Consider the following 20,214-nt stretch of genomic DNA (forward strand, 5'->3'; position numbering starts at 1 on the left):
GGTGGCTGAAATTTTTTTACCGGGCAGTAGTGGGGCGGGGACATGTTGTGCGAGGCCAGATGACAAAGAAAAGGTAAGTAAGTAACCGGAGTTAAGGGTATTACAAATTACCGGCAGCTACATTGGCACATACCGGCCCCGGCTGATGTTTTTTATAGGCCGGTAACCCTAAATGGGACTAGGGTTGCCACCTGGCCGGTAAAAATGATAGTTGATCCCAATGTTATTTATAGGGAAAATTGATGAATATATAGGAAGGCCGGTATTTTATTCAGGAAAAGGTGGCAACCCTAAATGGGACTGACTTGTGTAGAAGTCGAGAGTTACCAGATTTTGGGCTCTGTACCCCAGTCTCCTGCCACTCTTAAGCATTCTCACATTTTCTGGTGACTTTCCTCAATTTCAGACAATTTTGGGGCAAAAAATCTACTGAACACCAAAATGTTGACCTGTTTTACCAATATTTATTGAAATTGTGTATGTATTAGGCCTAATGGGGCCCCTATACCTCCTGGTCCCCCCTTTGGAGTTACGCCCCCGATGACGGGCGAATCTGTCCCATTTTGCTTTATGGAAACATTTTTCACTGCACATATTGTGCTATTTCTAGGCTACTTTTGAATTTGAAGTGCCCTTGGCTAGTTTTGGGCTGGTTTTGTAGCTGACTTGGGCTGGTTTTGAAAATAAGACCTGGTTATTTTGTGCTAAAACAGAAAGTGTCCACTAGGTGTAATTATTGTACCACAGTCTCGATCGGTAAAGGTTCTAAACTTAAAATTTTTCCACCAGCGTGCAGTAATATTAGGAGACTAATAGATACACAGCATTCGGTACCCTGCAAAAAAACTGCGCGCTCTCTCATCCCTTCAGACCATAAACGCCCGACTGGCCACAATCAAAACTCCCTGGTTCCTAAATCAGCGGTCTATAGATGGAAGTGACGTCGAGGGATTTTAATAGGCAGCTTCTTGCCACGTGACTCGCAGAGCCGTTGTCAGGGGTAACGAGAAGCGAAGCGGCCTGGTACGGGAGCTGGAGCCTTGCTGGGGTGTCGGGCAGGTAATAAGGGACCGAGCGGGGTATGAGGGCAGTGTGTGTGTTTGGGGAGGTGCAGCAGAGGGGAAAGATCATTGCTAATTAATACTGACGTTTATCGAGGGTGTTGTCTTTAAACTACACCTCCCAGTAGTCTGTTGATATTTTGTCTCCCGGTGTGTGCTGGGAGTTGTAGTGCTACAAAGCAATATAGGTTAAAGCCGAACCCTACCTACAGGCTCTATTATTCTGTGTAGTCGCATACTCTCCTATTGCTCGAGCAATAGGAATTCATGGGCCTCCCAGAAAAAATATGCCAAAAGTTGACAGGAGCCCTAAAATCAGCGTTTCCCTATCAGTTAGTGCCCCACTGGGCCCTCTAAACCTTCTGCCCCCAGGGTCTGCTTCCTCTATAATAACATTTGATCCCTGGAGGCAAAGTGGCATTTGAGCATTCTCATGTGTTACCTCTAGTGTTGTACTGTCCCCCTGTCCTTACCATGACTGACAGACAGCCTCACTGTGGGGACCCAGTAGGGCCCAGGCATGTACCCACCATGAATAGAATCCTGCAGACAGAGATTCATTCGTTGTCATGGCTTTCATGTAATAGGTATATACTTGGGTAAATACACCTCACTGCTTTATATAGAGAATATAGTACCCCTCTTGTAAAATATAAGGATATTATAAGCTAAAGGACAACTAAACCCTAACAATTAATATGGCTATAAATGCCATATTTTATATACTGAATATACTGCACCAGCCTAAAGCTTCAGCTTGTCAATAGCAGCAACAATCCAGGACTTCAAACTTGTCACAGGGGGTCATCATCTTGGCACATGCTCAGTGGCCTCTGAGCAGCAGTTGAGAAGCTAAGCTTAGGGGTCGTTACAAATTATTAAGCAGAAAAGGAAGTTTGTCTGTAATATAAGCTGATGCTACAGGGCTGATTATTAAATTCTGATTGCACTGGTTTCTGTGCTGTCATGTAGTAATTATCTGTAATAATTACTAATCAGCCTTATATTATGACATTTCTAGTCTATGTACTGTATATTGTGAGTGGGTCCCTAAGCTCAGTAAGTGACAGCAGCACAGAGCATGTGCAGTGAATCAGCAGAAAAGAAGATGGGGAGCTACTGGGGCATCTTTGGAGACACAAATCCTCCCTGCTGATGGGCTGTGGTTGCCTTGGGCTGGTACAGAAACCCAAAACATAATAGTAGGCATTTCTAGCCCACTTCTTTAGTTAAGCTTTAGTTATACTTTAACAAGGTGTTACACATCCATATAAAAACACAAGGCTAAAAGCAGAGTGTTTTTATACAGGTCATGGAACTCGCTAAGCTTCGTTTATAACCAATGACATCACTAAGCACCATTTTATAAGGATATAATTGACAAGATATTCATGGCTCTTGTGTATTATAATGGAATTATCCTCCCAGTGGACCACAGACATTGCAACCTGGGGTTGACATGTGAGTCGAAGCTCCCAAACTGCTTGGTTTTGTTAAAAAAAAAATTCTATGCCTGTTTTTGAACTTTAGATGGCAATGTTGAAGCCAAGAGAGAAAATGGGTAATTTACTGACCCCTCCAGGGTGTAAAGTCCTGAGGCAAATCTGGGTAAATAGGCTGTGCAAAATAAAAAATGTTTCTAATATAGTTAGTTAATCAAAAATGTAATGTATAAAGGCTGGAGTGACTGGGTGTCTAACATAATAGCCAGAACACTATTTCCTGCTTTTCAACTCTCTAACTTTGAGTTAGTCAGCGACCTGAAGGGGGGCCACATGGTACATATCTGTTCAGTGAGTTTCCAATTGATCTTCAGCATTCAGCTCAGATTCAAAAGCAACAGCTATAACACATGTGGCCCTCCCTCGTCGCTTATTGGCTACTGCCTGGTAAACAGGGTAACCAATCAGTGTAAACCAAGAGAGCTGAAAAGTAGGAACCTGTTGGGGGGTTTAAAAATAATGTTATAATACATATAAGCTTGAATGCTGAATGCACACGGGGTCCAAGACCATTCCGCTGGGTGCAGTGCATGCTGCCCTATGCGAGAGCACCACTAAATATTTGGGTAAATGTGCAAGTGATTTTTTTTTTTTCTGTTAATTACTGTGTATGAATTTTATGCCTATATTTGTATCCCTAATGGTAACTAATATTCCATTGTGGCCCAATCCTTTTTCTTTCCAGTACAGATTGAAGGCATTACCGGAGCAACCAGATAGCAGTTGAAAAGCTAAACAGGAGAGCTGCAGAGCACAAAAGGTAAATAACTAAAGACAGATGGAAACTTAAACACATAAAACCAGGAAACCACTGTGTGTAATGTATTAAAATATTATTTAAATTGTAATATCTTTTCTACACTGAATAATCATGTTGTGAAATTGTGCATTAGTAAGCACAGAGCATGTTTAAATGCTCAAAATCAGAACTTTAAACATTGACTTTAAAGGGGTTGTTCACCTTTAAATGAACTTTTAGTTTGATGTAGGCAGTGATATTTTGAGACAATTTTGCAACAGGTTTTCATTTTTTTTTATTATTTAGTTGTTTTATTCATCAGTTCTCTGGTTTTCTATTTCAGCAACCCTATTGCTGGGGTCCAAATTATCCTAGCAACCATGCATTGATTTGAATAATAGACTGGAATGTGAATAGGAGACGACCTGAATAGAAAGATGTGTAATAAAAAGAAGCCATAACAATACATTTGTTTTTTTAGATAGGGTCAGTGACCCCCATTTGAAAGCTGGGAAAAGTCAGAAGAAGAAGGCAAATAATTTTAAAACTACAAAAAAGAAAAAATGAAGGCCAATTGAAAAGTTGCTGAGAATTGGCCATTTTATAACATACTAAAAGTATACTTAAATGTGAACCACCCTTTTAAAGGAGCTGTTCACCTTCCAAACACTTCAGTTGAGTTGTTTTGAAATTGTTCTCCGGTCTCCAGACTTTTTTTCAATTGCTTTACATTTTTTATTTTTTAGAGTTTACTTTTTCCAAAATCTAAGTTTAAAGTTTTATGTCGCTGTCTCTGGTGTTTGAGTCTGGCAGCTCAGTAATTCAGGTGCAGAGTCTGAACTGTTACAATTTTGCAACATTTAGTTGATACATTTCTCAGCAGCATCTCTGGAGTATTAGCAACTATTGTATCAATTCTAACAGCTGCCTGTAATGAAACCCAGAGATTCTGTTCAGCAGGGATGAAAGAAAAGAAATGTATCCACTAAATGTATCAATTTAGAACAGTTTACAGGGTCGGCGACCCCTCCCCCAGAGCTGCTTTAGAAGGTGAAAAATTACACTTTGCACTTCGATTTTAGAAAAACGGTCACACATAGAAAATAGAAAGTAATTGGAAAAAGACTGGTGAACTATCTGAAACCGATAGAACCCTTAATTGGTATCCAGAAAACTGCAAAAATTTGAATTCTGGGGGACGAATCCCACTCCCAAATTGGCAACATTAATTCCAGAAATGGAGTGGGTAGCACACTCCACTTTCATCCCTTATAATTTTAGGGGCAGATTTATTAAGGGTCGAATTGAAAATTAGAATTTAAAAAAAATTTATGGTCAAAACTGTCAAATTTGACTAGGGAGTTATCCAAATTCGATTCGAGTTTTTCAAAAGAATTCAAATTTGATTCTTTTTTTATTATACTCTGGCCCTTTAAGAACTCGAATACGGCTATTTGCCACTTTAAACCTGGCAAATTGCTGTTTAAGTCAATGGGAGACATCCAGGGGTCAATTTGAAGTTTATTGCAGCCTTCCTGACATTCAAATCGAGTTTTTAAAATTCAATTAGATTCAAATTCGATTTGAGTTTTCGGGACAATTTAATTCACCCAAGTTGAAAAAATTCTATTTTAATAATAAATTTGGATTGGTCGAATCCATGGGAGTTTTAAAAAACTCACATGAATTCGAAATTTGACCCTTGATAAATGTGCCTCGTAGTGTAGTGGTCCGATTTCTTGGAAAACCCCTTATTTAGCGATCCTTTGATAATGATTACATGATGGTTACAAAATTGTCTCCTTATCTCAATAGTTGTAACATTTAGGGCAGAGACACAAATGGAGATTCAGAAGAAGAGGGAATTTGTCGCCGGACGACGAAATCTCCCTGAATCTCCACGTGTGTCTCTGCCTTTATTGATAAAGGATCCAAACTCTGTCTCATTATTCTAACCACTAATTATAAAATCTTTAGGCAATAGGTACATAATGGAGGACTAGCTCTTTAAATGAGCAAAGATAACAAACTCTGTTCTATATTAATGCAGTGCTGTTAAATTGCCATGATACACCAGGGTTATATATGTTGTATATGGAATTATTGGTTCTTTTAGCCATTGCAGTGAGTTTGGTATTTTTTCTGTGCTCTAGGATATTAATATTTAAATATGAACCCTGTCAAGGCTAACTGCTGTTTTGTCTATCACTCAGGCCAAGCCTCTGTCTAGAGAGGCACCTACAATGGCTGTGTACTTTGATCACCGCATCCAAGCTCCATTTCCTTCAGCATCTCCATCACACATCTCTTGGCACAGGCACCATGCTCTGCTTGCTGTAGCCTACATCAGTTCAGGTGAAGGAGGTTCAGTGGATATCTACAGCGAACTGGTAAGGTGATCTGAATATCCTCATTCTTTGGCAAACCTTCATGTTTGAAACAGAGCAATGATGCCAAGACCAGCTGCACAATTGGCAATTGCTGCCAACCATTGGCTTTCTCGTAACTCGTCATCTGTATCTGGCTTTCACTGAAACTTAATCGCTTTAGTGACCTTCAGTAACCCATCTAGTGTTTCTCACATCTCTTCTAGGAAGTATCAAAGGGAGAGTATCTCCATTTCATTTAAATCTAGCATCCCATGTTAGGCAAAGTTTTTATTCCTCATAATGAGTTATTTGCTTTATGTGCATATGAATTTATCACCTCAGATGCTGTCAATATGCAGGGCAAATGTGTGAATGTGTAAAACATTGATGCAATAAAAATAAGGAAATCCGCAGTTCACTTCCTCAGCCGGTCCCAAATTCCGTTCTCCCTCTGATATAACAGCCACACCAAATTAAGAGATGAACCAACGATAAAACAGCTTTAGGATAGACATCACAAAAAACAAAATAGCCTAGTATAGCGTAGTAATTCCAGACTCTATTGCACACCTTTATGTGAGTCACAATTAGGGGAAGTACTCCTTTTCCTATGTTTTGGGTTTATATACCATTTACCAATCCTATTAAACAGTGACACGTTCTAGGATTTAAGATTGGATACGCACAAACGTTTAAAGTCTTGATATATGTTTCTTTCTCCAATGTTCAGCCACCAGTAGTTCTGCTTGAAAGCAGCAAGTAAGTTGCAGAGCTACTGGTGGCTGAACATTGGAGAAAGAAATATATATCAAGGCTTGCAGAACTTTAAACGTTTGTGAGTATCCAATCTTAAACCCTAGAAGGTGTCACTGTTTAAGAGGATTAGTAAAAGGTATATACAGTAAACCTAAAAGGTGAAGAAGAAGGAGCACTTCCCCTAACTGTGAATCACATAAAGGTGTGCATCTCTAAATTTAGTGAAACATTGATGTGATGCCTATCTAGTTCTATAGACAGCGCACACATAACTTTGAGTTTGACTTGCTGCCACAGCATAGCACCGGTGATGTACAAGAGCAGAGGTCTGGGACTGAGCATTACCTCAAGCTCTCCAGTTGCGCAACAACAGCTTTGTTATGTATTATTCTTTTTATAGCAAGATGCATTAGCAAGCAAGGAGGACCCTGGGATACCTCAGAGTAATAATAAATGCATTTTGAAATATGACATCTCCCCTCGCTGCCAGCTGCATGTCGGATGGGACCCCTTTGGAAAATGTTTTTAAATTTTAATGCTGTTTTATGATGCTATAGTCATCCTGTTAGCTTTAACGAGAGATCTTGTAAAAAAAAAAAATAAGAATGTACCAGTGCGTTATACTCATTTAGATATAGAAGAATTGTGCTTAAAGTAGTGTTTCAGATATTTTTGCAAAACCCCTAATAATCTCTCCCTTCTCTTCTACTTCCTGCTCCCTGAATTCCTAGGCTGTGCAGGGGAGTTGGCAGCACTCAGTTCACTGCACTGTAGGACAGGAACCAATCAGCAGCTAGCAGGACCTGATAGGGAACTGAAGCCTGTCTGTGCTTGTGTGACTGCAGGGGTGTTATTGGCTGTTCCCTTCCTACTGTGCTTCTGGCAGAAATTGTTAGGACATGCCCACCCCTCATTTGAAACAGGGACCAGTGAACATTTATAGGGAGCTCTAATAAAGGGGCTGTTTTTAAAGATAATATTTTTTAGCACCATATAAAAGCAACAGCATATATTACTTTTAATTGCCTACAAAATTAGGGTTTTCCATTTTTCCTATATGTCTCCTTTAATATAATGTTTGAATGTATTATAGTAATGTTTGAATGTAAAATAGTAAGTATGGTGCTCTGGTTTGTCGTTAAAACATCTTGTTTCCTGTCCAGGGCGATCACATACAAGATGCTCAAATAAAAAGGACTTCCCATCCCACTGTGCTCAGTTGGCATCCAACCAAACGCATGTTGGTGGCAGGATGGACCACGGGTGAACTTGTAGTCTTTAATGAACAAGACAAGGAGGAATATACATTACAAACAGCACATACTGCTGAGATCACAATGTTGGAATGGAGCAGTGATGCCAGTAGACTTGTCTCTGCAGATATGGTAAGTACAAAAGCTGTTGCTCTCTCTCTCAAATATTAATATATATATATATATATATATATATATATATATATATATATATATATATATATATATATATTAAAAAAACATATATTTGTCAAGCTCGACAAATACCCCAGTGAGGGTCGAAACATTTTTCTAAATAAAGGCTTTTTTGCAAAGTTCCTTGAGTGCAGCAGCTTCTTTAATCATTTTTGTAGATGCTTTCTGTTGGTACCAGGGCAGTTTTCCCTTTGAGATGTGTGCAGCAGTCTTAAGGCGGCCATAAACGTAGAGATCCGCGCGTTTGGCGAAACAAGCGGATCTCTCCCCGATATGCCCACATTGAAGTGGGCGATATTGGGTTGATCTGATCATGGGAAACAAAAAGGGGGTTGTGGGAGCACTCCTAAGTTAAAAATATATTAAAGTATAATGGAAGTGCTATCGACTTGGCCAAATTAATCAGTGCACATTCCCTGGGCCCCTGTCTAAGTAATTCAGTATACTGTATATGCAAGTGCATGTGTTCACAAAGACAAGGGTTTTTAGTTACAAAGTTATGATCATAAAGTTGATAAGCCACCATACCACGTCAATGTAAACCCCACAAGGTGGTCCCTAACTTGTTTACCTCTGGTCATAGTATAAAGGATCTTGTGCCTCTCTGCATAGTAGCATTAATTGAAGTAAATGTCTGCTGAACCTTGGTTTCAGTCTGAAGGCTAGATCCTCCCCCGCCACTAGCTTGCGGCTTTTAAAGGGGATGGAAACCTAGTTCCCCCTCCCGTATGTTGCCCACCCTCCCTCCTCCCCCCTGGCCTACCCGTCCCGCTGGGCAAATGCCCCTAACTTGTTACTTACCCTTCTGCGCAGGTCCAGTCCAGGGAGTTTACAGACGACATCTTCTTCCACGCGATCTTCTTCCTGCTTTGAACAGCGTTTTGGCGCATGCACAGTAGGAGCATTTCGCCGGTACGGATCTACTGCGCATGCGCCAAAAGTCACAAAGTACTTTTGGCACATGCGCAGTAGATCGTACCGGCGAAATGCTCCTACTGCGCATGCGCCGGTCAAAGCAGGAAGAAGATCGCGTGGAAGAAGATGTCGTCTGTGAACTCCCTGGACTGGACCTGCGCAGAAGGGTAAGTAACAAGTTAGGGGCATTTGCCCAGCGGGACGGGTAGGCCAGGGGGGAGGAGGGAGGGTGGGCAACACACAGGAGGGGGGGAGGGTTTTTGCGCCAACTAGGTTTCCTTCCCCTTTAAGAGAGAGTGATTGCCCAAACCAACACCCAAGTTTTTTTAAAAATTTAATAATATAAAAATAGTGAAGGCAAAATAAAATTATATGTATAGGTGCACACTTGGCGAAATTGCTGTTTAATCAGTTGGAGAGGTCCAGGAATCAATTTGTATTGGGGTCGATTTAATTCATCAGAGTTTAAAAAATTTGATTTTATTAATAAATTTCTAACCATCTTATGTACACAGTGCTGGATCTGGAACGGACATAAACTGTCACATATGAGGGTTGCACCATATAGGCGTGAAGGGGGAAATAATGTTTTGTGCCTCTTTGTCATACTTGAGGGCTTTTATCCCTGGTAACATGCTTAGGGTACACAGGGAGCATCCCCTTTGAATAGTCCCCCATAAGGGAATGTTAGCAAGCGATTCAATCGAACCAGCTGCCTCTGCTGATATAGGAAAGGCTGCATTGTCGGCTTGAGAGGAAAACCACCACGCTACATAGACTAACTGTGTGGCTAAGTTATACATCTAGAAGTGTGGCATTGATAGCCCACCTCTGTTTTAGGGCCGTTAAGGTCTTAAGGCTTATGCGCGGTTGCTTATTGACCCATATAAAGGGGCGAGTCAGGGAGTCTAGCTTGGCAAACATATTGGCAGGGAGAGGGGTAGGGGAATTATGGAATAAATATAGTAGTTTGGGCAGTACTACCATCTTTATAAGATTAATACGACCCAATAGATTAAGTGGGAGGCCTGCCCAGTGCGTGAAGTTTGTGCTTAAAGGAGAAATCAACCTGTGGGGAAAAAAACACTATCCTCCACCCCAGGTAGCCCTCCCTCCCTCCGTTCAGCAGGCTAACTACCCCCCTTCCCCCGGGGAGATGCCCCATTTTCCATACTTACTTCTCGCCGCAGATTCTTCCAGTGAAGTTCCACGCATCCATCTTCCGGCTCCTCTGTAAGCTGACCGGCAATTTCCATGTAATTCCACGCATACACATATGTCGCAAACCCGGCAAACTGCTCCAACTGCGCATGCACAGAAATATCAATCTCTCAGTCAGCTTACAGAGGAGCCGGAAGATGGACGCGTGGAACTTCGCTGGAAGAATCTTCACCGGGGGTAAGTATGGAGTATGGGGCATTTCCCCGGGGAAAGGGTGTAATGCCCGAAGGCGCAGTTGAAGTAAGGACCAAAGAGAAGGCAACAATCCAAGTTCGCGGTACAGAAAAGGGTTTATCAAAGAATGGTCGTAAAACAGGCAGAATGGTCAAGACAGGCAGTACAGATTCAAAGTCGATAACAGGCAAGGTTCAAACACGGATAAGCAAAACAGAATATATCGCACCCAGGAACTATATGAAATAGACCTATAATTGGGCAAGGTCAGGATGGAAATGAGGGTCTTTATAGTCCAGTCTATTGGCGCCAAAATTGACGCGCTGGCGTCAGACGCAGACGCCAGCGTCCCCACGCTGACGCCTTGACGCCGGCGCCCGATTCTGACGCCGGCGTCCGTTCCGTCGCCGGCGACCAATCACAGGGCAAGAAGGAGATGATGCAGGATGATTGCGACCACCCGGAGCCATGTGCAGGGAAGAGGAATCGCCATTTTGGACGCCATCTTGGAGCAGGTCAGTAGACTCCATTACAGTACCCCCTTCCTTAGGGGGGGCCTCAGGACCACCGGGACCAGGACGGGAAGGAAACTGCCTATGAAACCTGCGAACAAGGATGGGGGCATGGACATCCGACTTTTTCACCCAAGAGCATTCCTCGGGACCGAAACCCTTCCATTCGACAAGGTACTGGAGAGCGCCCCTGGAAAAACGAGAGTCCAGAATCCTGCTGACTTCAAATTCTAAATGGTCATCGATAACAACAGGAGCTGTGGAAGAAGAAGAGGGGGAAGACACTGCAGGTTTAAGGAGAGACACATGAAAGGCATTAGGGATCCGCATCTCGGGAGGAAGAAGAAGACGAACTGCCACAGGGTTGATGACCTCGATGATGGGAAAGGGACCGATGAATTTGGGGCCAAGCTTAGGAGTGGGAATCTTGAGGCGAATATTCCGTGTAGACAACCAGACCTTGTCACCAGGAGCATAGGGTGGGGCGGCAATTCTCTTCCTGTCGGCAAACTTCTTTTGAGAGGATGAACTCTTTTCCAGATTAGCAGTGGTGGCCTGCCAGATGGCCAGCATATGAGCGGCTTGATCATTAGCAGCAGGAACATTTGTGAATAAGAGATCCTGAGGGAATGCCAATGGGTTCCGGCCATACACACAGAAGAAAGGAGATTTCTGGGAAGAAGAATGTAAAGAATTGTTATGGGCAAACTCCGCCCAGGGAAGAAGGTCCGACCAGTCGTCTTGACACAAAGACACATGGCAACGAAGAAATTGCTCCAAGGCCTGGTTAACACGTTCAGCGGCACCATTGGACTGGGGATGATAAGAAGAAGAAAATTGAAGAGAGATATTTAAAGCATTACACAGTGACCTCCAAAATTTAGACACAAATTGGGGACCACGATCGGACACAATTTCTGCTGGGAAGCCATGGAGGCGAAAAATATGTTTAATAAACAGTTCTGAAAGTTCAGGAGCAGAAGGCAGTTTGCGGAGAGGAGTGAAATGAGCCATCTTACTGAATCTGTCGATAACAACCCAAATGACAGTGTGGCCGGAGGAAATGGGCAAATCGACAATAAAGTCCATGGCGAGGTGAGTCCAGGGTCGAGATGGGATGGGCAGTGGAAGAAGAAAACCCTTGGGAGGAGAATGTCCGGATTTAGACACAGCACACGTGGAACATGAGGAGACAAAATCTTTAACGTCCTTTCTTAAGGTTGGCCACCATACTAGACGAGATAAGAGCTCGGTCGTCTTCTGAATTCCAGGATGTCCGGCCTGTTTGGAACTATGAGACTGAGACAAAATAGCAAGACGAAATTCTGGAGGGACAAAAGCAACACCAAGAGGAGTTTCCGCAGGAGCAGAATCTTGAGCGGACAACAATTGGGAGGCACAGGAAGGGAACAAGGCAGCAATAATCTTGATGGAGGGTACCACAGGTTCAGGTTCCTCGGACACAGAATCTTCAGGAATAAAGCTTCTGGATAAGGCATCGGCCTTCCTGTTTCTGGAGCCAGGACGAAAGGTAATGACAAAATTAAAACGGGAAAAGAAAAGTGCCCACCTGGCTTGCCGGGGATTCAGGCGTTTGAGGGTTTGGATGAACTCAAGATTCTTATGGTCGGTAAAAATCGTCACAGGAACCGAAGAACCCTCCAGTAAGTGTCTCCATTCCTCCAAGGCTAATTTGATGGCAAGTAGTTCACGATTCCCCACATCATAGTTCTGTTCTGGGGCAGAAAATTTTTTAGAAAAGAACGCACAAGGATGGAGTTTACCGTCAGAAATGGATCTCTGTGATAAAACTGCTCCAGCTCCGACATCAGAGGCGTCGACTTCCATGAAGAAGGGATGTAGAGGTTCTGGGTGCCGAAGAATTGGAGCGGAAGAAAAGGCCTCTTTGAGGGACTTGAAGGATTCCAGGGCTTGAGGAGACCAGTGTTGAGGTTTGCCCCCCTTACGAATCAGGGCCAGAATTGGAGAAAGTCTGGAAGAAAAATTTTTTATAAACTGTCTGTAATAATTGGCAAAGCCGACAAACCTCTGAATGGCTTTGACACTAGTAGGAAGAGGCCAGTCCAGGATTGCAGACACCTTGGCAGGATCCATCTTGAAACCTAGAGGAGAAATGATATAGCCAAGGAAAGGAATAGACGAGACTTCAAAAGTGCATTTCTCCAATTTAGCAAAGAGATTGTTCTTCCTTAGTCTGGAGAGGACTTCACGTACTTGGGCACGATGTTCCAAAAGATCTTTAGAAAAAACAAGAATGTCATCCAGATAAACGACCACACATAGACCCAATAAATCCCGAAAAATATCATTAACAAACTCCTGGAAGACCGCAGGAGCATTACAGAGACCAAAGGGCATGACCAAATACTCATAATGTCCATCACGGGTATTAAAGGCGGTCTTCCACTCGTCCCCTTCACGGATCCGGATAAGATTGTATGCCCCCCGAAGATCCAGCTTTGTAAAGATATTGGCACCCCTAAGTTGATCAAACAGTTCAGAAATAAGAGGAAGAGGGTACCTGTTTTTAACTGTGATCTTGTTGAGTCCTCTGTAGTCGATGCAGGGCCGCAGACTACCATCCTTTTTCTCAACAAAGAAGAAACCTGCACCGGCAGGGGAGGTGGAAGGACGGATGAATCCTCTCTGAAGATTCTCCTGGATGTATAACTTCATAGCAGAAGTTTCCGAAGGAGAGAGTGGGTAGGTGCGGCCCCTGGGGGGCATAGAGCCGGATAGAAGTTCCACTGGGCAATCGTAAGGCCGATGGGGAGGAAGAATCTCAGCAGAAGACTTGTTAAACACATCGGCAAATGCTTGGTATACAGAGGGAAGAGAAGAATTAGAGGACACAGAGGAAATTTTGACAACCGGAACAGTGGGTAGGCAGTTCTGTAAACAAAAAGGACTCCATCTGGAAACTTGCAATGTGGACCAGTCAATGACTGGATTATGTGCACATAACCATGGCAGTCCCAGGACAACCGGAGTGGAAGGGCAATCAATGAGGAGGAAGGATAATCTCTCCAAATGCATGGTGCCCACCTTAAAAGAAAGTTCCTGAGTAGAATGCGAGACGAAGGCAGACGACAGAGGACGATCATCAATCGCCAGGACACGAAGAGGAACTGCCAAGGGTTGGAGAGGGATGGAATGACGTCTTGCAAAGGATCGATCCATGAAGTTTCCTGCAGCACCGGAATCTAGAAAGGCTTGTGAGGAAAACTTTAAAGAGCCAAACTGCATCTGCACCGGAAGAAGGAAACGTAGAGTAGAAGAATGGGGAGAATGACAAATCCCACCCAGGTAAGTCTCCCCGAGCTTACCTAGGCTTTGGCGTTTCCCGGCTTCACTGGACACTCCTGGGCAAAGTGGGCTTTACCCCCACAGTAAAGGCACAGGCCGGCAGCCCTTCTCCGGAGTTTCTCCTGTTCGGACAGGCGGGCCCGCCCAATCTGCATGGGTTCTTCAGCCGGCAAGGAGGAAGAAGCAGAATCCATAGGGGCAGGAGGAAGCTCAGGGGGAACAGGATTGAAAAGCAGGGGTCTCTGGAAGCGGGGGGCCAAAGAAGGTTGGAACCGGGGGTACCTCTTTGTACGCTCTCGGTCGAGTTCAAGCTGGAACTCCCTCTGCCGGGTATCCACCTTCACCGCCAAGGCCACCAGATCCTCCCACCGAGAAGGAATTTCCCGGGAAACGAGGTCATTCTTAATGCGTATAGCCAAGCCGTTGTAAAAGGCCACGTGGTAACCATCGTTATTCCAGGAGGTCTCTGCCACCAGGGTACGAAATTCAATGGCATACTCGGGAACTGAGCGAGTGCCTTGTTGAAGCTGGAACAGTCGAGCCGAGGCTGCAGTAGTACGACCAGGAGCGTCAAACACCGTCCGGAGTTCTTGGAGAAAGGCCCCGGCGTTGTCGATCAGCGGGTCTCTCTTCTCCCAAAGGGGAGACGCCCATTCCAGAGCCTTCCCCTGCAGACGGGAGATGACAAAACCAACCTTGGCTTGCTCGGAGACGAACTGGCCTGGCTGCAGAGTGAATTGAATTTCACATTGGTTAATAAAACCACGACAAGCTTTTGGGTCTCCGCTGAAAAGAGGTGGAGCGGGAACACGAGGTTCAGACACCTGGAGAGGAGCAGGAATGGCAGGAACAGGCACAGCCGCAGGAGCCGCTGGAGACATGGCAGTCAATTTCTCCAGGATAACATCAATTGCCTGGCCAATTTGAGACTGCTGGGCTTCATAGGATTTCATGCGAGAAGCCAATCCCCGAATGGCCCCTCCGACATCGAGGGGTACTTGGGCCTCCTCCGAGGGGTCCATGGCCCAATTATACTGTAATGCCCGAAGGCGCAGTTGAAGTAAGGACCAAAGAGAAGGCAACAATCCAAGTTCGCGGTACAGAAAAGGGTTTATCAAAGAATGGTCGTAAAACAGGCAGAATGGTCAAGACAGGCAGTACAGATTCAAAGTCGATAACAGGCAAGGTTCAAACACGGATAAGCAAAACAGAATATATCGCACCCAGGAACTATATGAAATAGACCTATAATTGGGCAAGGTCAGGATGGAAATGAGGGTCTTTATAGTCCAGTCTATTGGCGCCAAAATTGACGCGCTGGCGTCAGACGCAGACGCCAGCGTCCCCACGCTGACGCCTTGACGCCGGCGCCCGATTCTGACGCCGGCGTCCGTTCCGTCGCCGGCGACCAATCACAGGGCAAGAAGGAGATGATGCAGGATGATTGCGACCACCCGGAGCCATGTGCAGGGAAGAGGAATCGCCATTTTGGACGCCATCTTGGAGCAGGTCAGTAGACTCCATTACAGTGGGTAGTTAGCCTGGGGGGAGGAAGGAAGGAGGTCTACCTGGGGTTGAGGGTAGGGTTTTTTTCCTCACAGGTTGATTTTTCCTTTAATTGTCTTATTGTTGGGTCTATATTCAACTCTCTGAATTTGCATGAATCTTGACTGACCCATACTCACAAATATTTAAACATCTCTACCTGTTGTAAGGGTATGTTGGGTATAGTTGGGCATTGTACTGGCTTGTTTAGTGCCATAAATGTGGACTTTTGCCAGTTTTTTTTTTTTTTTAACAGATTTTCTTTATTGCATTTTAAACATCCAGTTACAAAGAAAAAGAAAGAGAAAGAGTCAAGAGAGATAGAGCCTCGGGGCAAACCAAGGAAAAGGAAGAGTAAAGAGGGGAAGGGTCACCCGCGTTCGGTTCAGAGTGTTACTAAAGTGGGCATGTCGAACTAGGCATCCCACCACGAATAAAAGTGCAGAAGTCAGTTTCAGTCCGTATATATCGATAGGCCTCGGTCACATTTGACATGTTGCCTTTAGTAGAGAAAAGTTAGACGACCTTCAAACATTCTGGCCCACCCCCAACCAGGCATGCCATATCTTCCCAAATTTTCCTGGGCAGCCTCTTGCCATATATGTCAACTTTTGACTGGGAAGAACACCGTCGATTAGTTTTTTCCAGAAATTCAAAGTCGGAGGTGCCGTTGCCTTCCAAGTCATCAGGATGGCTTTTTTGGCGAAGTGCAGTAGCTGCAAAAGGCAGATCCGTTCGCTGGTGCTCAGAGCGAGACCTTCAGTTACACCCAGTAAAGGACTTTTGCCAGTTTACTTGTAGCCCTTGATTTGTGAGCTTGTTCGGGCATCCTCCATTTTAGTTAACAGAAAGTCATTGCAGAAAGGCCCTCTACCCCCCAATGTCTCCTATTGTGATACCAGTGGAAACCACCTGTCTGTTTGCTCAGATTTTGCTCACATTTATAAGCTGAAAGCCATCTGTCACAAGTGGTGGAAGTATTGGGCATTTTTCTGCATGGTTACACTGGCTGGAAAACAGTACATGTGACATAAGCCTACAGGTTGTTAGTTCTGGTGAAGTGAGATTACTGTTAATAAAGGCTAAAACCCCTGCTAACTTTGGAACTGTATAGGTACCTCAAAGAGTCGTGAAGGCACCAATATTAAACAGCATCTAAACTGAGAATTTGTTTTTTTTAAAATACATTTAATAAATGATGTTAAAAAGATGTTGTTAAAAAAAATTACATAAGTCCGCACAAGATAGATGCCTGCAAGATATGGTGGTGCACCAAGGTGCATGGTTTTTTAAATCTGAATATTAAAGGAAAAGTTCAGTGTGAAAATAAAAACTGGGTAAATAGATAGGCTGTGCAAAATAAAAAATGTTTCTAATAGAGTTAGTTAGCCAAAAATGTAATGTATAAAGGCTGGAGTGACTGGATGTCTAATATAATAGCCAGAACACGACTTCCTGCTTTTCAGCTCCATAACTCTGAGTTAAGGGGGGCCACATGATACATAACTGTTCATGTGCCACCCCTCAAGTCTCTCATTGGTTACTGCCTGGTAACCAGGGTAACCAGTCACTGTAAACCAAGAAAGCTCAAAAGCAGGAAGTAGTGTTCTGGCTATTATGTAAGACATCCAGTCACTCCAGCCTTTATACATGACATTTTTGGCTAACTAACTATATTAGAAATATTTTTTATCTTGCACAGCCTGTCTATTTACCCAGTTTTTATTTTTACACTGAACACTTCCTTTAAGCCATAAGTTCATCATCCAGCACTGTAAATGATTTTTGTTTTTCTAGAGTGGAACATTAGCAGTATGGAGGCTGGAGCAGCGAGGACGGATTCAAGTGTCACCATTGCTTACAAACATGTATCATAAACCTCTCACTCACTGCCTCTTCAAGCCTTTAGCTCCTGATGAGTAAGTAGCCCTGTTTAAATTCGTAGGTATTGCCTTGTGCTCAACAAAAATGATATTTCTCTTCCCTAGATTGGGGACACGGCACCATGGGGGATGTAGATCCTGCAGCTTGGAGAACGGACACTAACATGTTAAAAGTGACTCCTGCTCTGGGCTTCATCCCCTGCCTCTTTCTGCCAGAATCAGTTCCCTTTTAATGTCCTCAGAAGGAGACATGGTCAACAAAAATTCTAATTTGTTTATTATGCTGGCCCTTTAAAGGAACAGTAACACCAAAAGATGAAAATGTCTTAAAGTAATTACAATATAATATAATGGTGTTCTCTGTTGTCCACTATTTAACCTGTTCCATTTAGCCCTATTTTAATTGATGCTATTGCTGCACAGCAGTGTGTTTGTATACACAATAGCAGCATTTCTGAAGCAAACAGATCAGTTTTGGCAGTGAAGGGCAACAGTACATCACATTTTAATTACTTTAAAACACATTAATTAATTTTGTTATTTTCAGCTCATCCACTACATTATGGAACCACAAACTCTGGAGCTACTAGTAGCAACTACTTTTTGTGGCTACAAAATTCCCTGCCATAGACAATACTGAGAATTCCCTCTGCTAAAACACACGCCGGGCCGGATTTAATTCAGTGAGAAAAAGTTATCTCATGGTATATCACGTGAAAACTCATGGATGAGATTCAATTCTAGGAGAAAAAACTTTTCTCTTGATTCAATTCCAGGTTTTTACCATAGACTCACGTGATAAATCGCAAGACATGTTTTTCTTAATTGAATTGCATCTCAAATTGAATTTTGGCCACCACCTTTTTTTCACTGAATTTAATCTGACCCGTAGTGTCTTCGTAAAACCAATAATCGCTGTTGTCTATTTTGTAGCAAGTAGCTGCTACTAGTAGCTCTGTGTGTCTTCACCGTTAGGAATATCTGTATGCCATGTTTTTATGGACTAAACTCTCCTGCTTTTGCACTTTTCATTTGATAGAGGCTCTCTTACTCTATTGCAATGGCTTGTTTCTTGGAAAACACTGTAGGGGCTCCTTGTATAGGGAGATGCTAAACAAACTCGAAGTTGATCACATCCACTATAGTTATTAATAACAAAAACACAACTTTATTATACTGACCTTAATGTGCTCAGTATGTTTTTATACTTAAAAGCAGACAGTATTTATAACTCAGTATTGATGTGCAATGATTTTTGGTAAGTACCTATTGTTGGTTCTGGTTGTGGGGGAGGCTGGGGGCAAAGAAGTTAGTTTCCCATCCAACAGCACTTTAAACTTTTCTGTTTTTCCTACTGTCAATACATTTTCTTTCCATGAACTGTGCCTCATGTAAGCATTTGCTTTCTCAACTCTCATTTCTTATGTCTAATGCAGGGACTTTGCTCAGCTGGCAAAGGCTGCTGTCAGTGGAGATGAGAAAGCACTGGATATGTTCAATTGGAATAAATCAGGGAAATGGACTCCCATGAAGACTGCGTCTCAGCAGGAGTTTCACTTCTTCCTCGGTGCAAAGGACGGTAAGATAGGCTTTGGTTGTGACAGGATGATATATGGTTAGACTGTTATCATTTTATTTTCCCCTTATTATTTAAACTGTTTGCATCGGATGGTCTCCAAGACTTTATTTAACACCCATTTAAATATATATTAAAATATATATAATATTTTATATATATATATATATATATATATATATATATATATATATATATATATATATATAGAGTCTATAGTGGTGCACTCGCAATACAGGCAACTGCCTGGGTAGCATAGCATAACAATCCAAGAATAAAACCGCACTCCAAGGTCTTGAAATAGTGAAATAAGTGGAAAGTTTTATTTCAATCAATAAAACTTTCCACTTTTTTCTCTATTTCAAGACCTTGGAATGCGGTTTTATACTTGGATTATATATATATTTCTTATAGAGGGACCCGCACTCCAGATTCTTGTGTTGAAAAAACTCTTATTTATTCATCACTCGTGCATCCAATGTTTCGGCCCACACCACTTCATTGATAAAGGCCCCAATGTGGGTCGAAACATTGGATGCATGAGTGATGATTAAATAAGAGTTTTTCAACACAAGAATCTGGAGTGCGGGTCCCTCTATAAGAATTATATAATTACCATTGACCCAGCACCCACAAACGGATATTGGAGTTAGAGTGCGGGTACATATATACATAAACAGATTCTGTGTGCCATACATAATGATGATGATGCATTGTGATGATACAATTAGGCGGTAATGGAGGTGACTGAGGTAGGATTTATTGGAGCAATAGGTTGAACTTAATGGACATAAAAACCCTAGGCCCCCTCCAGATGTCCCCCCACTTTCCTAGAACTGCACCACAGAGAACCTCGATATTGACCGTTCGGTATCTGTAAGTAAGAGTATCACAGTGAGGTTGGTGACCACCATTTCTTGCCACTTGCCAGTGAGCTGGTTGGATCAGCTTCAGCTTTTAATGCTCCTGATAAGAGAGAGCTGGCAACATCACATCAAGCAGTATTTGAGAAAGAAAAAGTAATAAAAGCCCCACACTCTCTAACACGATCTGAATTACTTGTGATTGACTGGATATTGTATACCAATCAATACATTCCACAATAAAAACACTCAAGTAATTTTGTGTCATGCTTTGGGTATTTCAGTAGTTAAAATGTCAAAACTATGCAATAAGGAATAATTAA

The 20,214-nt window shown here is 42.9% G+C and overlaps 1 protein-coding gene across 2 annotated transcripts in view; it reads left to right on the plus strand.

Annotated features, from left to right (window-relative positions):
* Positions 1 to 903: 903 nt before the first annotated feature.
* The window catches only part of ift140.L (intraflagellar transport 140 L homeolog), an 86,712-nt gene continuing 67,401 nt past the window's right edge, over positions 904 to 20,214 (plus strand). Inside the window, exons 1-6 of one of the 2 annotated variants that reach the window (XM_018236498.2) lie at positions 904 to 1,059; positions 3,254 to 3,323; positions 5,516 to 5,692; positions 7,591 to 7,812; positions 17,367 to 17,488; positions 18,889 to 19,031. In XM_018236498.2, the coding sequence (XP_018091987.1) occupies positions 5,546 to 5,692; positions 7,591 to 7,812; positions 17,367 to 17,488; positions 18,889 to 19,031 (634 nt within the window). In that variant the 5' untranslated portion in view covers positions 904 to 1,059; positions 3,254 to 3,323; positions 5,516 to 5,545. Of the gene's footprint in view, positions 1,060 to 3,248; positions 3,324 to 5,515; positions 5,693 to 7,590; positions 7,813 to 17,366; positions 17,489 to 18,888; positions 19,032 to 20,214 lie in introns of both variants that reach the window. The other variant, XM_018236497.2, reaches the window with a different exon arrangement.

Source organism: Xenopus laevis, chromosome 9_10L (genome assembly GCF_017654675.1).
Source record: "Xenopus laevis strain J_2021 chromosome 9_10L, Xenopus_laevis_v10.1, whole genome shotgun sequence".
NCBI lineage: Eukaryota > Metazoa > Chordata > Amphibia > Anura > Pipidae > Xenopus > Xenopus laevis.